Here is a 13,987-nt window from a genome sequence, read left to right as displayed (position 1 = left end):
ATAGGTGGAACTAATCATACCAGCTTAATCTACTTCCTTTTTTTGGGTCAGGATTAATATATTAGACTAAGGAAATATCATAGATAGAGGTTGCAAAGATTTTAGTGAAGTATTTGCCAGAGCTTCTTATGTTATTCTTTCAGACAAGATGGAGAGATGAGAGGTAGACAATAGAATAGTTAGCTAGATTAGTTCAATAATTGGACCCAAAGAGCAACTAATAATTTGATGTCAATCTGGTGGAAAATTTCTAATGCCAGGCTTCTGAGATTTAGCTTTGGCTCCATACTACTGTATACTGCTATTAATGACTTGGGCAAATCAAAGAATGATAAAAAGATAGATTCTTAAAGTTGAAATCCCTTCTTCTGTGATTAAATATAACCCATATCCATAAGGATCCATATTAGGAGAAAAAAAAGGAGGACTCAAGAGTAAGAATTTGTAGAGAGCCTAGTAATCTACTATGCTAAGCACATTTTAACATATTATCTCTTTGATCCCCACAGCAATCTGTGAATAGGTGCTATTATTATCCCCATTTTACAGTTGAGGAAACTGAGGCAGATAGCTGTGAACTGATTTGCACAGAATCACCCATCTATTAAGTGAGAGCTGAATTCAGGTCTTTCTGACTCTAGGTTCAGCATTTTAATTCCGTGTGCTATCAAATGACATCAAAGCACATCTGACTTATTTAGCTGTATTTTCAAGACCACTAAGGAGGGATAATTCACCTGTTCTCAAGACACCCCCACTTAACTTTTAAGCTCTAATAGTTTTACATACAAACCTAAACTAGCCTTCTTGCAACTTCCTCTCTTCCTGCTTTGGACCTTTACAATCAAACAGAAGTCCATTCCTTTCCCCATAAGACATACTCTTCAAATACTTAAAGAGAGCTATATTATTATCCCAAGTTTTCCTTCCTCAGACCAAAAACTCCCAGTTCCTTCAAATGATTCTCATAAGACATGGATTTAAGGCCTTCCCCATACTAGTTGGATATTCTCCAGCTTATCAATATACTTAAAACAGTTTGTGCTCTAAATTCAACACAGTAGTATAGATGAGACTTGGGGAGGGAGATTGTCATTTCCCTTTTCCTGGAATTTATGCCTCTCTTAATTCAGCCCAAGACTGAATTAATTTTTAAAAAAATTTTTAGGGGGAAATCACCTGGCTAACTCATCTTTGAGCTTATATAATCTTCAAATCTCTAGATCCTTTTCAGAACAATTGCTTTTTAACCACACTTCCCCTATATGAATTCTTATTCATATTTAATTCCCCCATATGCAATTCTTTTTGTGTTCATTGTATGAATTTTCATTTATCCCTATTGAATTTTATTTTATTAAGTTCTGCCTCATGTTCTGCCCTTTCAAGATCCTTCTGGACCTGACCCTGCCATCTGGTGTGTTGGCTATTTCTCCCAGCTTCATGTTTTCTGAAAATGTGATAAGTATTGCATTTGTGCAAATCATTTATCCAAATCATTCACAAAAAATGTCATAAGCACATAGCCAAGCATAGATCCCTAAATACTTTCATGTTGACATCAGATTATTAACAATCACTTTTTGAATCTAGCAACCTACCCTATTCAGAATCCATCTGATTATATCAGCATCAGGGCTCATATCTTTTCATCTTCTCCATAAGAAGATGTAGATACTCTAGCAAAAAGAGATAAAACATGTCCACAAACATTTCCTTTATCTATTGGTTTAGTAATCCTGTCAAAAATGGAAAGGAGGTTAGTCTGACTATGCTTGATGAAGCAATGGTGGCTCCATTCTCTTCCCTATCACTACTTCTCTATCTAGACTCACCAATCATGTCTTTAATGTTCCATTCTAGACTTTTTCCAGAAATCAAATTCAAGTTCAGTGACCTATAGTTTGCAGATTCTGTTTTTTTCCCTCTTTTTGAAAATCAGGACATCTACCCTTTGCTAATTTTAAAGTACTACTTTTATTTTCTATGTTTGCTCAAATATTACTATCACATCTGGGTCAAATGCCTTGAATTCATAAGGAATTCATTCACTCACTTTTACTAGCTTCTGTCTTGGGTACTGACTCCCTGTTAGTCATTTTTGTTTTGTCATCTCCAGTGTAAAGGTCATCTCTTCTTTGCAAAGAAAACAAATGAAATATGAATGAGCAGTGCTGGCTTTTCCCTGTGGTCAGTTATCATCATCTTATTCTTCTCCAGCAAGAGTCTTGTACCTTCTTTGTTCCTTTTTCCCTCAACATAGCTAAAAGCACCTTTTAAAAAATTAACCTTAGTCTCCCTTTTCCAGCTTTAGATCATTCTAAGGTTCAACATTTCACACATTTATGCTACATTCTCATATTCATTCTTTATTGCCTAGTTTTACTTCCATCTTCTGTACTTAAAGAAAAAACACACCCCCCAAAAACTTGGTTGGTTAATGTTCTGTGCATCTGCATTGATTTCATAAGAACATATACATATTTTATTTCTCAGTGGAATTGTTTCTCTGTGTCTTCAGGACATCATTTTTTTAAACATCCCTCATCCCTCTGGGGCTTTCCTAAAGGCATATCCAGATGATATGTTTATCAAATTTGTACATGCCACCAAGTTGGAAGCAAGAGCAAGAAAGACAAAGTTAAGTTCCAAAAAGGTCTAGATGAGCTATAAGGATGATGGGCTATATGATCTATTAAAATGAAACTTAATAGAAGTAAAGGCAAAGTATTATATCTGGTCATATCTGTGATCCTGGACAAGTCACTTAAACTTATTTGTCTCTGTAAGAGGAATTGGAGAAGGGAATAGCAAATCTCTCTAGTATCTCTGCCAAGAAAACCCCAAATGGGGTCATGAAATGTTGGACATGACTGAAAAATGACTGAACAACACTACAACTTCAATAAATATAAAATATGGAAAGATGGTTAGACAATAGTTCATATTAAAAGGCTTAAGAGTTTTAATGCACTGAAAATTCAGAAAATTAGCAATTCAATTTGTTACTCCAAAAAACTTATATTTTAGGCTACTAAGAGAAGAACAATATTTTGAACACGTGAGGAGATAATCTTATTGTATTCTGCCTTGGGAATCATAACTAGGTGACAAAACTTTACAGGGCACCTGTAGTGCCGTCTGGTTGGCTGTCTCTCACCTAAGCAGCTCCCAGACTCTTGTTTCAACAGTGTGGAAACCTTAAGATGCTTCTTTCTCCTGGAAATTAAACTCTAGGCAAGCTTCCATTTCCTATATTCTTTTGTGGCAAGTGTACAAATTCCTAGTTATGGCAGTCAACATCCAGGGTGCTGTGTTCAGGTACTTGATACTGCACTTTAGGAAGTACATTGATAAACTGGAGAGCATTTGGAGGAAGACAAATAAAATGATGGGGAGCCTCAGGATCATATCACATAAGGTACTATGAACTAGGGATGTTAGCCTGGGGAGGACTTAGAGCCATCTTCAGAAATGTGAAAAGCTGCTGTAGGGAAAAGGGATTATATTTATTTTGTTTGGCCCTAGAGGTGAGAAGTCAGAGAAATGGATGGAAGAGACAAGAGGCAAGTTTATGCAATATGAAAAACAACTTCCTAATAATTAGAAAGAGGATTGGCTGGCTTTGGAGGCAGGGTTTTTCCTTCCCTTGGGTCTTAAATCAAAGTCTGGGCAGCCACTTTTTGGAAATGATAGTAATTATAGCTGCTATCATGTAGCATTTTGAGGTTTGTAAAGCATTGTATACACATTCTTTCATTTGATAACTAGTGACTCCATGAGGTAGGCAAAAGTATTACAACTTTCATTTTGTAAATAAGGAGAGACTCAAAGGGTTTTGACTAGTCTGTAGTCACATATCTACTAAGTGTGGTTGGGATCTACAATCCCCAAATCCAGTGATTTTTCCACTATATCACAGTGGGTCTATATAGCTGTAGAGGACATTCTTAGTGAAGTATAGGTTGAACTAACTGGTGACTGAGATTGTTGTTGTTCAGTCATTTTGTCTTGTCTGGTTCTTTGTGACCCCATGGGCCTTCTATCTGTCACCATCTCCTGAAGTCTGTTCATGTTCATTTCTTCCATGACATTATCCATCTCATCCTTTGTGGTCCCTTTTTCCTTTTGCCTACAATCTTTCCCAACATCAGGGCTTTTCCAGTGAGTCCTGTCTTCTTATTGTATGGTCAAAGTAAATTTCAATGAGTAGTTTGAAATTAATTTCTTTAAGTATTGACAGATTTGATCTCTGCACTGTCCAAGGGACTCTCAGACGTCTTCTAATTGGAAAGAATAAGCTTTCCTTAAAGTCCAACTCTCACAGCCACACATTGCTACTTTGACTATATGGACCTTTGTCAGCTAGGTGACGTCTCTACTTTTTAGTATGTTGTCCAGATTTGTCATAGCTTTCCTCCCAAGTAACAAAGAGTCTTTTAATTCCATGGCTGCGGTTGTCATTTAATCTTGGTGTCCAGGAATATAAAATCTGATACTATTTCCATTTCTTCTTACTTTGCCAGGAAGTGATGAGACTAATGGCCAAGATCTGTTGGGGTTTTTTGATGTTAAGCTACATGACAGATTTTACACTTTACTCTTTCACTTTCAAGAAACTTCTTAATTCTTATTCACTTTCTGCCATCAGAGTGCTATTGTCTGTATATCTGATTGTTGATATTTCTCCTGTCAGCCTCAATTCTGACTTTTGATTTGTCCAGTTTGTCATTTCACATGATGTATTCTGCATATAAGTTAAATAAATAAGGTCACAGTGTACAGGTTTATCTCTACTTCTTTCCCAATTGTAAACTATTTAATTGTCCCATGTTCAGTCCTAACTGTTGCTTCTTGGCTCATATACTCCCTCACAAGACAAGAAGATGATCTGGTACACCCATCTCTTTAAGAAATTGCCACATTTTGTGGTGATCCACACAGTCAAAGACTATGTAGTCAATGAAGCAGAAGTAGATTTTTTGGGGGGAACTCCCTTGTTTTCTCCATAATCTAGCAAATGGTTGCAATTTGGTCTCTAATCCCTCTGCCTCTCAAAAAACAGGCAATTCTTTTGGTAATTCTTGGTTCACGTATTGCTGAAACCTACCTTGCAGGATCTTAAGCATAACCTTGCTGGCATGTAAAATGAGCTCAATTGTTTGGTAATTTGAACATTTTTTGGCCTTGCCCTCCCTTAGGAATGGGATGTAAGCTGATCTTTTTCAATTCAGTGGCCACTGTTGAGTTTTCCAAATTTGCTGGAATGTTGAATGCACCACTGCAACATCTTTTAGGATTTAAAATAGCTCAGCTGAAATTCCATCACCTCCCCTAGCCTTATTGTTACCAGTGCTTTCTAAGGTTCACTTGACTTTATTCTCCAGGATGTCTGGTTCTTGTGCAAAAGCCACAGCATTGAGGTTATCTGTGGCTATTAAGATCTTTCTTGTATAGCTGTTCTGTGTATTCTTGCCACCTCTTCTTAATCTCCTCTATTTCTAAGTCCCTACCATTTTTGTCTTTTATCATGCCCATTTTTTACATGAAATGTTTCCTTGATACCTCTAATTTTCTTGAAGAGATCTCTTGTCTTTCATATTCTACTGTTTCTTCTATTTCTTTGCATTACTCATTTAAGAAAATCTTTTTTTTTCTCTCCTTGCTATTCTCCATTCATTTGTGTACGTCTTTCCCTTTCCCTTTTTGCTGTCTTTATTTGTTCAAATATTTATAAAGCCTCCTCAGATAGCCATTTTGCTTTTTTGCTATTCTTTTCCTCTGAAATAGTTTTTATTGCTGCCTCTTATACTATATTGTAAATATCTGTCCATAGTTCCTTAGGAAATCTATCTACCACATCTAATCTCTTAAATCTATTTATCACTTATATTCATAAAGAATTTTCTTTAGGTTATAGCTATATGGTCTGATGATTTCCCCTATTTTCTTCAATTTAAATCTGAATTTTTAAAACAAGAAGCTCATGATCTAAGCCGTAGTCAGCTCCAAGTCTTATTTTAACTGACCTTCTCTGCCTTTGACTGCAAAGTATATTCTAGATTGACATCTGTGTGCCTTTTGGGTTGTTGAAAAAGAGCACCTGCTCTAAGTTAATTATCTTGAGAAAATTCTACTGGTCTCCATCCTTCATTTTGTTTTCTAAGACCAAACTTGCCTGTTATTCCAATTAACTTTTGATTATTAGCATTCTGATCCTATGATGATTTTTTTGGGGGGTGTTATTTCTAGATGATGATGTAAGTCTTGACAGAACTGATCAAAAGTGATCAACTTTGGCCTCTTCAACTTCAGTGGTTGAATCACAGATTTGCATTACTGTGATGTTGAATGGTTTGTCTTAGATTCAAACAGATGTCATTCTGACATTTTTGAGATTATACTCTATACTTCTTTTCTCAACTTTTTATTGATTATGAAGGCTATTTTATTTTTTTCTAAGGGATTCTTGCTCTGTCCAATCCTATCCATTTAAGTTCACTCACACCTAAGATGTCGATGTTTAATCTTTCCATCTTCTGTTTTTAATACATTCAACTTACCTTGGTTTATAGATCTTCCGTTCCAGGTTCCTGTACAATATTGATTTTTACAGTGTTGGGCTTTTCCTACTTCTAAGTTGCTCAAAAGTCAGTTTTGAGCTGTTGATTTGGTTCACTAGATTCATGTCCTCTAATGGTAACTGGACTTTTGTTTATCTTTGGTTAAATTTCTGTCTCATTCCCTATTATAGTTGTTCTCACTTTTTTCCCTTCTTCAGCTTCCAAACTTGATTTCTTTCCAACTAGCCTTGACTCTTATTAATACAGAGGCTAACTTGAGTTTTCCATACTTCCATCCTCCCTCACCTCCCAAAGTCTCTTTTCAGCATCACCCATTCTCTCCTCTTTTTGCCGGGACCAATGAATAAAAGGAGCTTCATCTCTGCTAAGACAAAGAAAAGCCATCCACCACCTTCTTTTGGCTGTTGCTCCCATCTTGTTTCCTTCAGAGATAGCTAGGTGGTGCAGCAGATCATACAATGACCCTAGAGTCAAGAAGACCAGAGTTCAAATCCTGCCTCGGGTTTCTACTAGTTGTATGACCCATGGCAACTCACAATCCCTGCCTCAGTTTCCACATCTGTAAATTGAAGATAATAGCAGCATCCACCTCCTAGGTTTATTGTGAGGATAAAACAAAATATTTGTGCTATATAAATGCTAACTATTATTATTCAGGGTCTTATTCTACAAATTGCCATCTTTCTTTTATTTTTCAGCCTCTTTTTTTTTTTTTTTTTTTTTTTTACTATTGGTTCTTTCCTATTCATCTACAATCTAAGCCTTCCCAATCCTAAAAATTAACAACCCACCCAAACTAATCTTTTCCTCCATGCAGCTGTTTTTGTGAGCTAACCCTTCTAATTTCTCTTTCTTTTTATCACCAGACTTCTCAAGAGTCATCTCTACTTCCTTTATTGTCTGCTTATTAATTCTGGCTTTTGCCCCCATTGTTCTTCCCAAACCATCCTCCTGAACATGTCCAATAGTCCTTGTTCTCTGTGGCAGCTAACACTGTACCCCGTCTCCCTTTATCCCATTACACTTCTTGCATTTCTTTCCTGCCTGGGTTTTTATCATACTGTCCCATCCTGGGCTCTTCCAATTTCTCTGAGTGCCTCTGACTTCTCCTGAGTCACAGCTCTGATTAGCCCTGTCTTGTTCAGAGCCATTCAGCAGCCCCTCAGAATTCACAAAATAAAGCTTAAACTCAAAGAGTTATACAATATACTCAGTCTACATTTGTATGTATATGTCAGGAATATTTGAAAGAGTACTGAACTGGGAGTCAAGGACCTCTAGGTTTGAATACAAACTTGGACTTGTGTAACTGTGTAACTATGGGCACGTCACTTTACCTCCGTCTGCCTCCATTTCTTCATCAGTAAAATGAGGATCATCATCTTTGCACTACCTACCTCATGACAATATTGTGAAAAAAGTGCTCTGTAAATTTTCAGACACCAGATCAATGGGACTTCTTACTTCATCCAGGATGGATGTTGTTTCTCAAACATACTTTATGTTTTCTCAGAGGAGACATCTGTTACCTGTCAAGACTTCAAGTCATCCATCAAAGATGGATCGTACAAATTGGATTCTCTGCTTTTTTCTTCTATAGCATAACTTTCATGGCTCTCCTAGGGCATTTCCAACTCACTGTTTGCATTAGGAGTGTATGGATCCTTGTTTTATCAATTAAGCCATGAGCCACTGGGCAACAAGAATCACTTCTCACTCATTTCTATGTGGCTATTGTTTCTCACACAGGAGGTATGCAGTAAATGTGTAGTGAATGAAGATGAGCAGTAGGAGCAGAATAATCTGTTAAAGAAATTCTCCCCTTCATTGACAAGTATTCTCACGTCTTCTGTAACCTAGAATATCTTTTTCTTAACCACACTATGTGCTCCTGAGCCACTCATCCCTAATTCTCTCTGTCCCTTCCTTTCACATCAAAAATCCGACTTTACCACTAACATTTGATTACTTTCAAATATATACTGTAATAGGCTAACACAGGAGGTATGTTTTGTTAAGTATGTTCTTTAATGACTAGATAAGAATGAGTATTATGAATATTGCTTCTAAGTACAATGAACTGAACATGAGCCTAGAGTCAGGAAGAACTGAGTCTAAATCCTACATCAGACACTTACAAGTGATGTAACTTTAAGCAAGTCTCTAAACTTCTCTCTATAAAATGGGGATAGTAACAGTACCAGCCTCAAAAGGATTATTGCAAGGTGTCAAATAAGATGTTTGTAAAACATCTAGCCGGGTGCCTGGTACCTAGGAGGTGCTGTATAAATGCTAGCTGCTATCATTATTATTCTAAAGTACTTAAAAGCATTCTCAGCTAGGTTAAAGATTATCTCCTACAATCTCAAATCTTTAACTTTCAGCTCATTCTGACTCATTGTGCCTAGGATGTGCTTTCTCTTTAAAGTGGGGTTGTGTTGCACTAAGCTATCCACACTCTCTTTCCAGGCTGTTGGCTAATCACTTTGGGCATAAGGATACTGGCCAGATGGATGGGTGCCTGGGGTTATGGGTACAGTCTATGGCCGTGGAAGCGGATGAAGCAAACAGGTGCCACGCAGAAGGACATGCCCAAGCAACCTTGTGCTCCAACTGGGTGAGTTACCCTGCTAACTCTGGCTTCAGACCAAGGCTTGCACAAATTGTCACACCATTCACACCAGTGGGTTCAAGGGGCAGGTTTTCACTGGGTGATTGTATTTCATCCCAGAGTGCTCCCAAGGCAGATATTTTCTCTAAAGTTAGGGATCCCAGATTGTCATCTCAGTAGATTTTCCTTCCAAGGAGACATGAAAGAGTCTAGTAAAGGCCCTGCTATATACCCTGCAGAATCAGGGGCAGTACACAGGTCTCTGGGGTCCAGTTGCTGTCTTTAACTTCCTCATTATTTTCATCACTTCTTAGAAAATGTCCTATGAAAGGGCCCCCAAAGATACTTTGATTGAATACTCTCTTTTCTAGGGTATTTGGGCCCTGATATGTCTTCCCATCTCTCTTCCTTCTCTTGTCCAACCCAGCTACCCTCCTGGGGAAGGCATTTTTTCAGGTGGTCAATGGGATCTTTTGGTAGAAACACTGTCCTCCATTGAGCTTCTTCTGTTCAGTCAGGCAAGGGAAGAGCAACGCCTCTGACCCTTGTGTGGGGGCCCAGTCAGGACTGTCTTTCCCAACCCATTAGGTCTCAAAGGGACCGCTGAGCCTCTCTGTCCACACGCCCTCCTGCCTTTCGGGGGACCCAGGCCTTGGCTCAGTATTGGTGCCTCCCATCTCTCTCACCCCCTCTTTTACCTTTGGCAATTTTAATGTCTAGGGCTGTCCGGATCAGGGCCATGAGAGTAGAGTTGAAATGAACTGTGTTGTCATCTGCAACAGGCAAATCCATTCGCAGAAGTCTCTGCGGAGAGTCAACATGGAGCCAATCAGCCCAGTGCCCCTGTCATCTTTCCCCATGTCCTCAGCCCCTTCCAGAATGCATTTCAAAAACCAAAGAGCAGCAGGAAGAACTCTGTGATCGGCCGGGTATCTGGTAATTACCCAGTCCCCACTTCTTGGGGTCGGCCCCAGATTCCCACCTTTTGTCTGCGAGGAGAGAACGCTCCTTTGTGGTGCTCTGCTTGAGCCATACTTAACGCCTTCTGCCTCCTCTGCACGCAGCCGGAAATTCCTTCTGTTTGCAAGCCCTTTTTGCACCTCTCTTGCACTCTTGTACCCTCCCCCTATTTCCCTCTGGTCTTCCTATGCCATGGCCCAACAGAGTTCTCCCTGGATGACTCAATTCAGATAAAATTCCAAAGAAAAAGGGGACATGTCTGAAGCCTCACAGACCCATTTCTGGGAGAGCATGCAGGCAGCAGAGGCAGAGCAGAAGCACAGAGCACAGGGGCCGCGGGATGGGTAGGAGCACCCTCCCGCTTGGGCCGGACGACATCAGATCAGACCAGACCGTGACACGCTACATTCCCTCTGAGAAGATGCTCAGTGCACACGCAGGTGGGCAGGCAGGGGCCGGTTATGCGGGCCGCTGGCCCGGGGAGGTGGGAGCGGAAGCCATGCAGGGCATGCAACACACAACAGCCGTGGACAAGGCGTCACAGACAGGAAAGCATCCACATGGAATCTCGAGACTCATTCATAGCTCCCATAGAGATCAGTATTGAGTGACAGGTCCAGGTTTCGGCTCAGTGCGATGGTGGGGGAGTAGGGGTGGGGTCTGCTCCCTAGTCCCAGGGGCGTGCTGGGGCTGTGGTGGGAAGGATGGCCAGGTCAGACTGTAAGTGGTATGGAGATGGTGTTGGGTGTGAGGCCCGTCAGGGGACTGAGACACTGAGCCCACTGTCCTTGGTGGGACAGTTAGCAAGAAACAGGGGGGTGAGGAGTTAGGCTCGGGGACTCGGGACACAAGGACCCAGCCAGGAAGGAGAGGAGGAGGGAGTGCCGAGGGGGAGGAGATGCCGACACAGGGGCAAAGACAGACATGCACGTGTCAGGGGCCGGGGAAAGAAGGGAAAGGCCAAGGGAGGAGGGGGAGACGGGGCACGGAGGGAGGCAGCGGTGGGATCGAAGGCATGAAGTCTGCCGGGAGGCAGAGGGCCTTGGCTGCCCCACAGTGGAGGCTGCCCCGGACAAACTCAGAGGGAGCCAGGACCCACGGAGGAGGAAGGATGAATGAGGAGGGCAGGGGAGAGAAGCTATGAGACAGGCTAGAACTGCATTGACAGAGAGGGAGGTGGAGGGGACACTGTGAAGGGGAGGGGCAAAGGGAACAAGCCAAGTGGAAAGGTTGGGGCTGTTAGGGTCTCTTGTCAGGGGACGACTTTCTTTCTTTCTTTTTAAAGTTCCAAATCTTAGCTAGTTACTGTGGCTTATCTGAGAAATCTGTCCTTGGAGAGATGGGAGTCCCAGGGTCATGCAGGGCCCAGAGAGGAGATTCTTTGGGACAGGTAGAAGACATTGCTTGAGGTCAGCAGGATGGGGGAGGCTAGAGGGATGCCTTTAGTTTAGGAACTCAGCTGGAACCTCAGAAAGATTCTACCTCAAAGGCTATCGGGAGTTTCCCCCAAGTTCCTGCTGCAGGCTCTCTTTGGATGGGGGAGTTTTTTCTTTGCTCCCTTCAGCATGCACAGGGCTCCTTTCGTGCACACCCCCTTTACCCCTGCCCCACTCTGGGCCCTTCCTGGGAGATGCAGCATGCATATCCACAGCGTCAGGGAGCCAGCCTGTCCTGGGACCCCAGCTTCGGCTTGCCCATCTACTCTGGAACAACAAAGAAGCACATTCCAATGTCGGGGCCGGGCATCCAGGGGGCTCTGTAAAGCCATCCCTGGGCATCGAGGCGATGTGGATGGGGGGATAGGGGAGTGGGAAAGAGGGCTTAGGATACTCGTGGGAAATCTCCCTTCTCCCCTTAGCTAAGCAGGGTTCCAGATGATTGGGAAACTTCTTGGGGACCTCTCTGGGGTGAGCCAAGATAGTCCTGTCTGGTTCAATTATCTCTACTTTGCCACAGGTTTTCCTTCCCCACTTCCCAGGTCAGGGCTAAGGGCTATGCAGTGTGTGTGTGTGTGTGTGTGTGTGTGTGTGTGTGTGTGTGTGTGTGCGCGTGTGTATGAGAGAGAGAGAGACGGGATGGGATGGTGATACTTGCGTTTTGAAGGTGTTTGCTTCAAGGCAGTGACTGAGGGACTTGGTCTGATTCTCAAGTGACCCCTCCCACCCCATGCTACTGGCCATAATGGAGTCTCTGAAACACAACACACTAACCAAAGAGAATGGACACAACTGTATTGGTTAAAGAAGATCATGACGATGAGAATTATTTTGCTCAAGGAAAAAAAAAAAGGAAGAATCAATAGAAAAAGAGATCTGGTAGGTTGTCTTTGTCAGCATTTAAAAAAAGAAAAGTGACCTTTTTTCCTTTGGTGGGTGTCAGATTTAGTCTACCTTATAAGCAACTCGGGCTGGACACTTCTTCCCCAAACCCAGGGGTGGAGACATGTGTCTGAGCATCTCATACATGTCCGGGTAAGCCATGCGGCCCCTGGCAGCACCAAAACAACAAAACCAGAACCAAAAAGAAAAAACAAAAACCAAAAACAAAAAAAAGAAACAAAAAACCAAGAGAGGAAAAAAAACACAGAGAGAAGAACCACACGAGCCAAAAAAATCAGGAAAAAATAGAGAGAGATGCAGAGAACAAGAAAAAATATATTTTTAAACAAATTGAAAAGGGGGAAAAATGGAAGAAAAGTAATAAAAAAGATTACTTCGCTGCTCATTGGCAGAGAGAAAGAGCAAAGTCATGTTCACTTCTGACTTTGGTTTCTTGGCAAATCAGCAAGGAGGGGGCGGGATGGCTTGAAACTCCACTAGAAACCTGGAAACCCTTTTTTTTTTTTTTTTTTTTTTTAAAACTTGGACAAAGTCCCGCAACTAAAAAGGGATATTTTACTGGGGGAGAGGGACCCGGGAAAGAGGGCAGGGCACGTCAGGAGTTGGGGGAGAGGGAGTGGAGTCAATGATAGAGTCGTCAATGCAGTTTACTCCTCCCCAAATGGAAATCCATATTAATGCGACTTTGGTTTGGGGAAGGGGGCAGTTGAGACCCTGGAATGCCCAGCTTTAGCTAACAGCAAGCAGAAATGGTGGAAGGTAACTTGAGATATATGCTCCATGCTTTTTGAGTCTAAGTGACTGCGTTATCTTAGGCATTCTGTTTGCTAAGAGGTCACTAATTAAATGCAAGATATATTGAAAGATGTATATATATATATGAAATATATATATTAAGAACCAAAAGCCACATTCATTCCGTTGATGCTAGCAGGTTTTAGTGGAAATCAAACCTTGCAAGCAACCCTATGAGGACATTTCTTGCCTAAGCCGAGAGGGGGAGATATAACACGCAATAAACTGTACATATCCTTATAATGAATCCGACCGCTGTAAGAAGAATACACGGGTGTTAGTGCAGATTCTAAGGGTCAAATACAACATGTACATGTATACAGACACAGCATCACACAGAGAGGTCATGGGATCACGGCCACAGAGAAAAATAACAGGGCTGGAAATGCCCAGCACTGACTCCAGACGTTTGTGCTGGAATAAAGGGACTGGAGAAACATAACTGCACACAGAGAGTGAGCAAAGAGAGGGCAACGAGAATTTCTCGTCCTTCATTCTTTTACATTTCGTTTAAGCAAGGGGACCCCCCAGCCATCTGCTTGGAGACGAGCTCTGCGTTCAAGTCAAAGCTCGTTCTGAGGCCCAGGACCCACAGGGCTAAGTAGACAGAGTGATGCTGTGGAAGGAGTCCCCAATTCACATCCTGCCTTTGTGGCTTATTAGTGGAGGAATCTTGGGGTGGTCCCTTTCCCGCAGAG

At 41.5% G+C, this 13,987-nt stretch overlaps 2 protein-coding genes across 8 annotated transcripts in view; one reads left to right on the top strand and one right to left on the bottom strand.

The window, feature by feature from the left end:
• NFIX (nuclear factor I X) overlaps positions 1–2,544 on the top strand; it is a 211,710-nt gene extending 209,166 nt beyond the window's left edge. The window contains exon 10 of the mRNA XM_074287689.1: positions 2,535–2,544. Within this exon, the coding sequence (XP_074143790.1) occupies positions 2,535–2,537 (3 nt within the window). The 3' untranslated portion in view covers positions 2,538–2,544. The remainder of the gene's footprint in view (positions 1–2,534) is intronic.
• Positions 1–13,987, bottom strand: part of CACNA1A (calcium voltage-gated channel subunit alpha1 A) — a 255,371-nt gene that overhangs the window by 28,590 nt on the left and 212,794 nt on the right. For all 7 annotated transcript variants that reach the window (XM_074286630.1, XM_074286464.1, XM_074286895.1 and 4 more), the window contains 2 exons: positions 12,546–12,642; positions 9,894–9,999 (listed from right to left, as the gene is read on the bottom strand). In XM_074286630.1, coding sequence (XP_074142731.1) covers positions 9,894–9,999; positions 12,546–12,642 — 203 coding nt within the window. The remainder of the gene's footprint in view (positions 1–9,893; positions 10,000–12,545; positions 12,643–13,987) is intronic.

This window comes from Sminthopsis crassicaudata, chromosome 1 (assembly GCF_048593235.1).
Source record: "Sminthopsis crassicaudata isolate SCR6 chromosome 1, ASM4859323v1, whole genome shotgun sequence".
Lineage (NCBI taxonomy): Eukaryota > Metazoa > Chordata > Mammalia > Dasyuromorphia > Dasyuridae > Sminthopsis > Sminthopsis crassicaudata.
The sequence above is the reverse complement of the archived record's forward strand: the minus strand, read 5'-3'. Positions and strand labels throughout refer to the sequence as shown.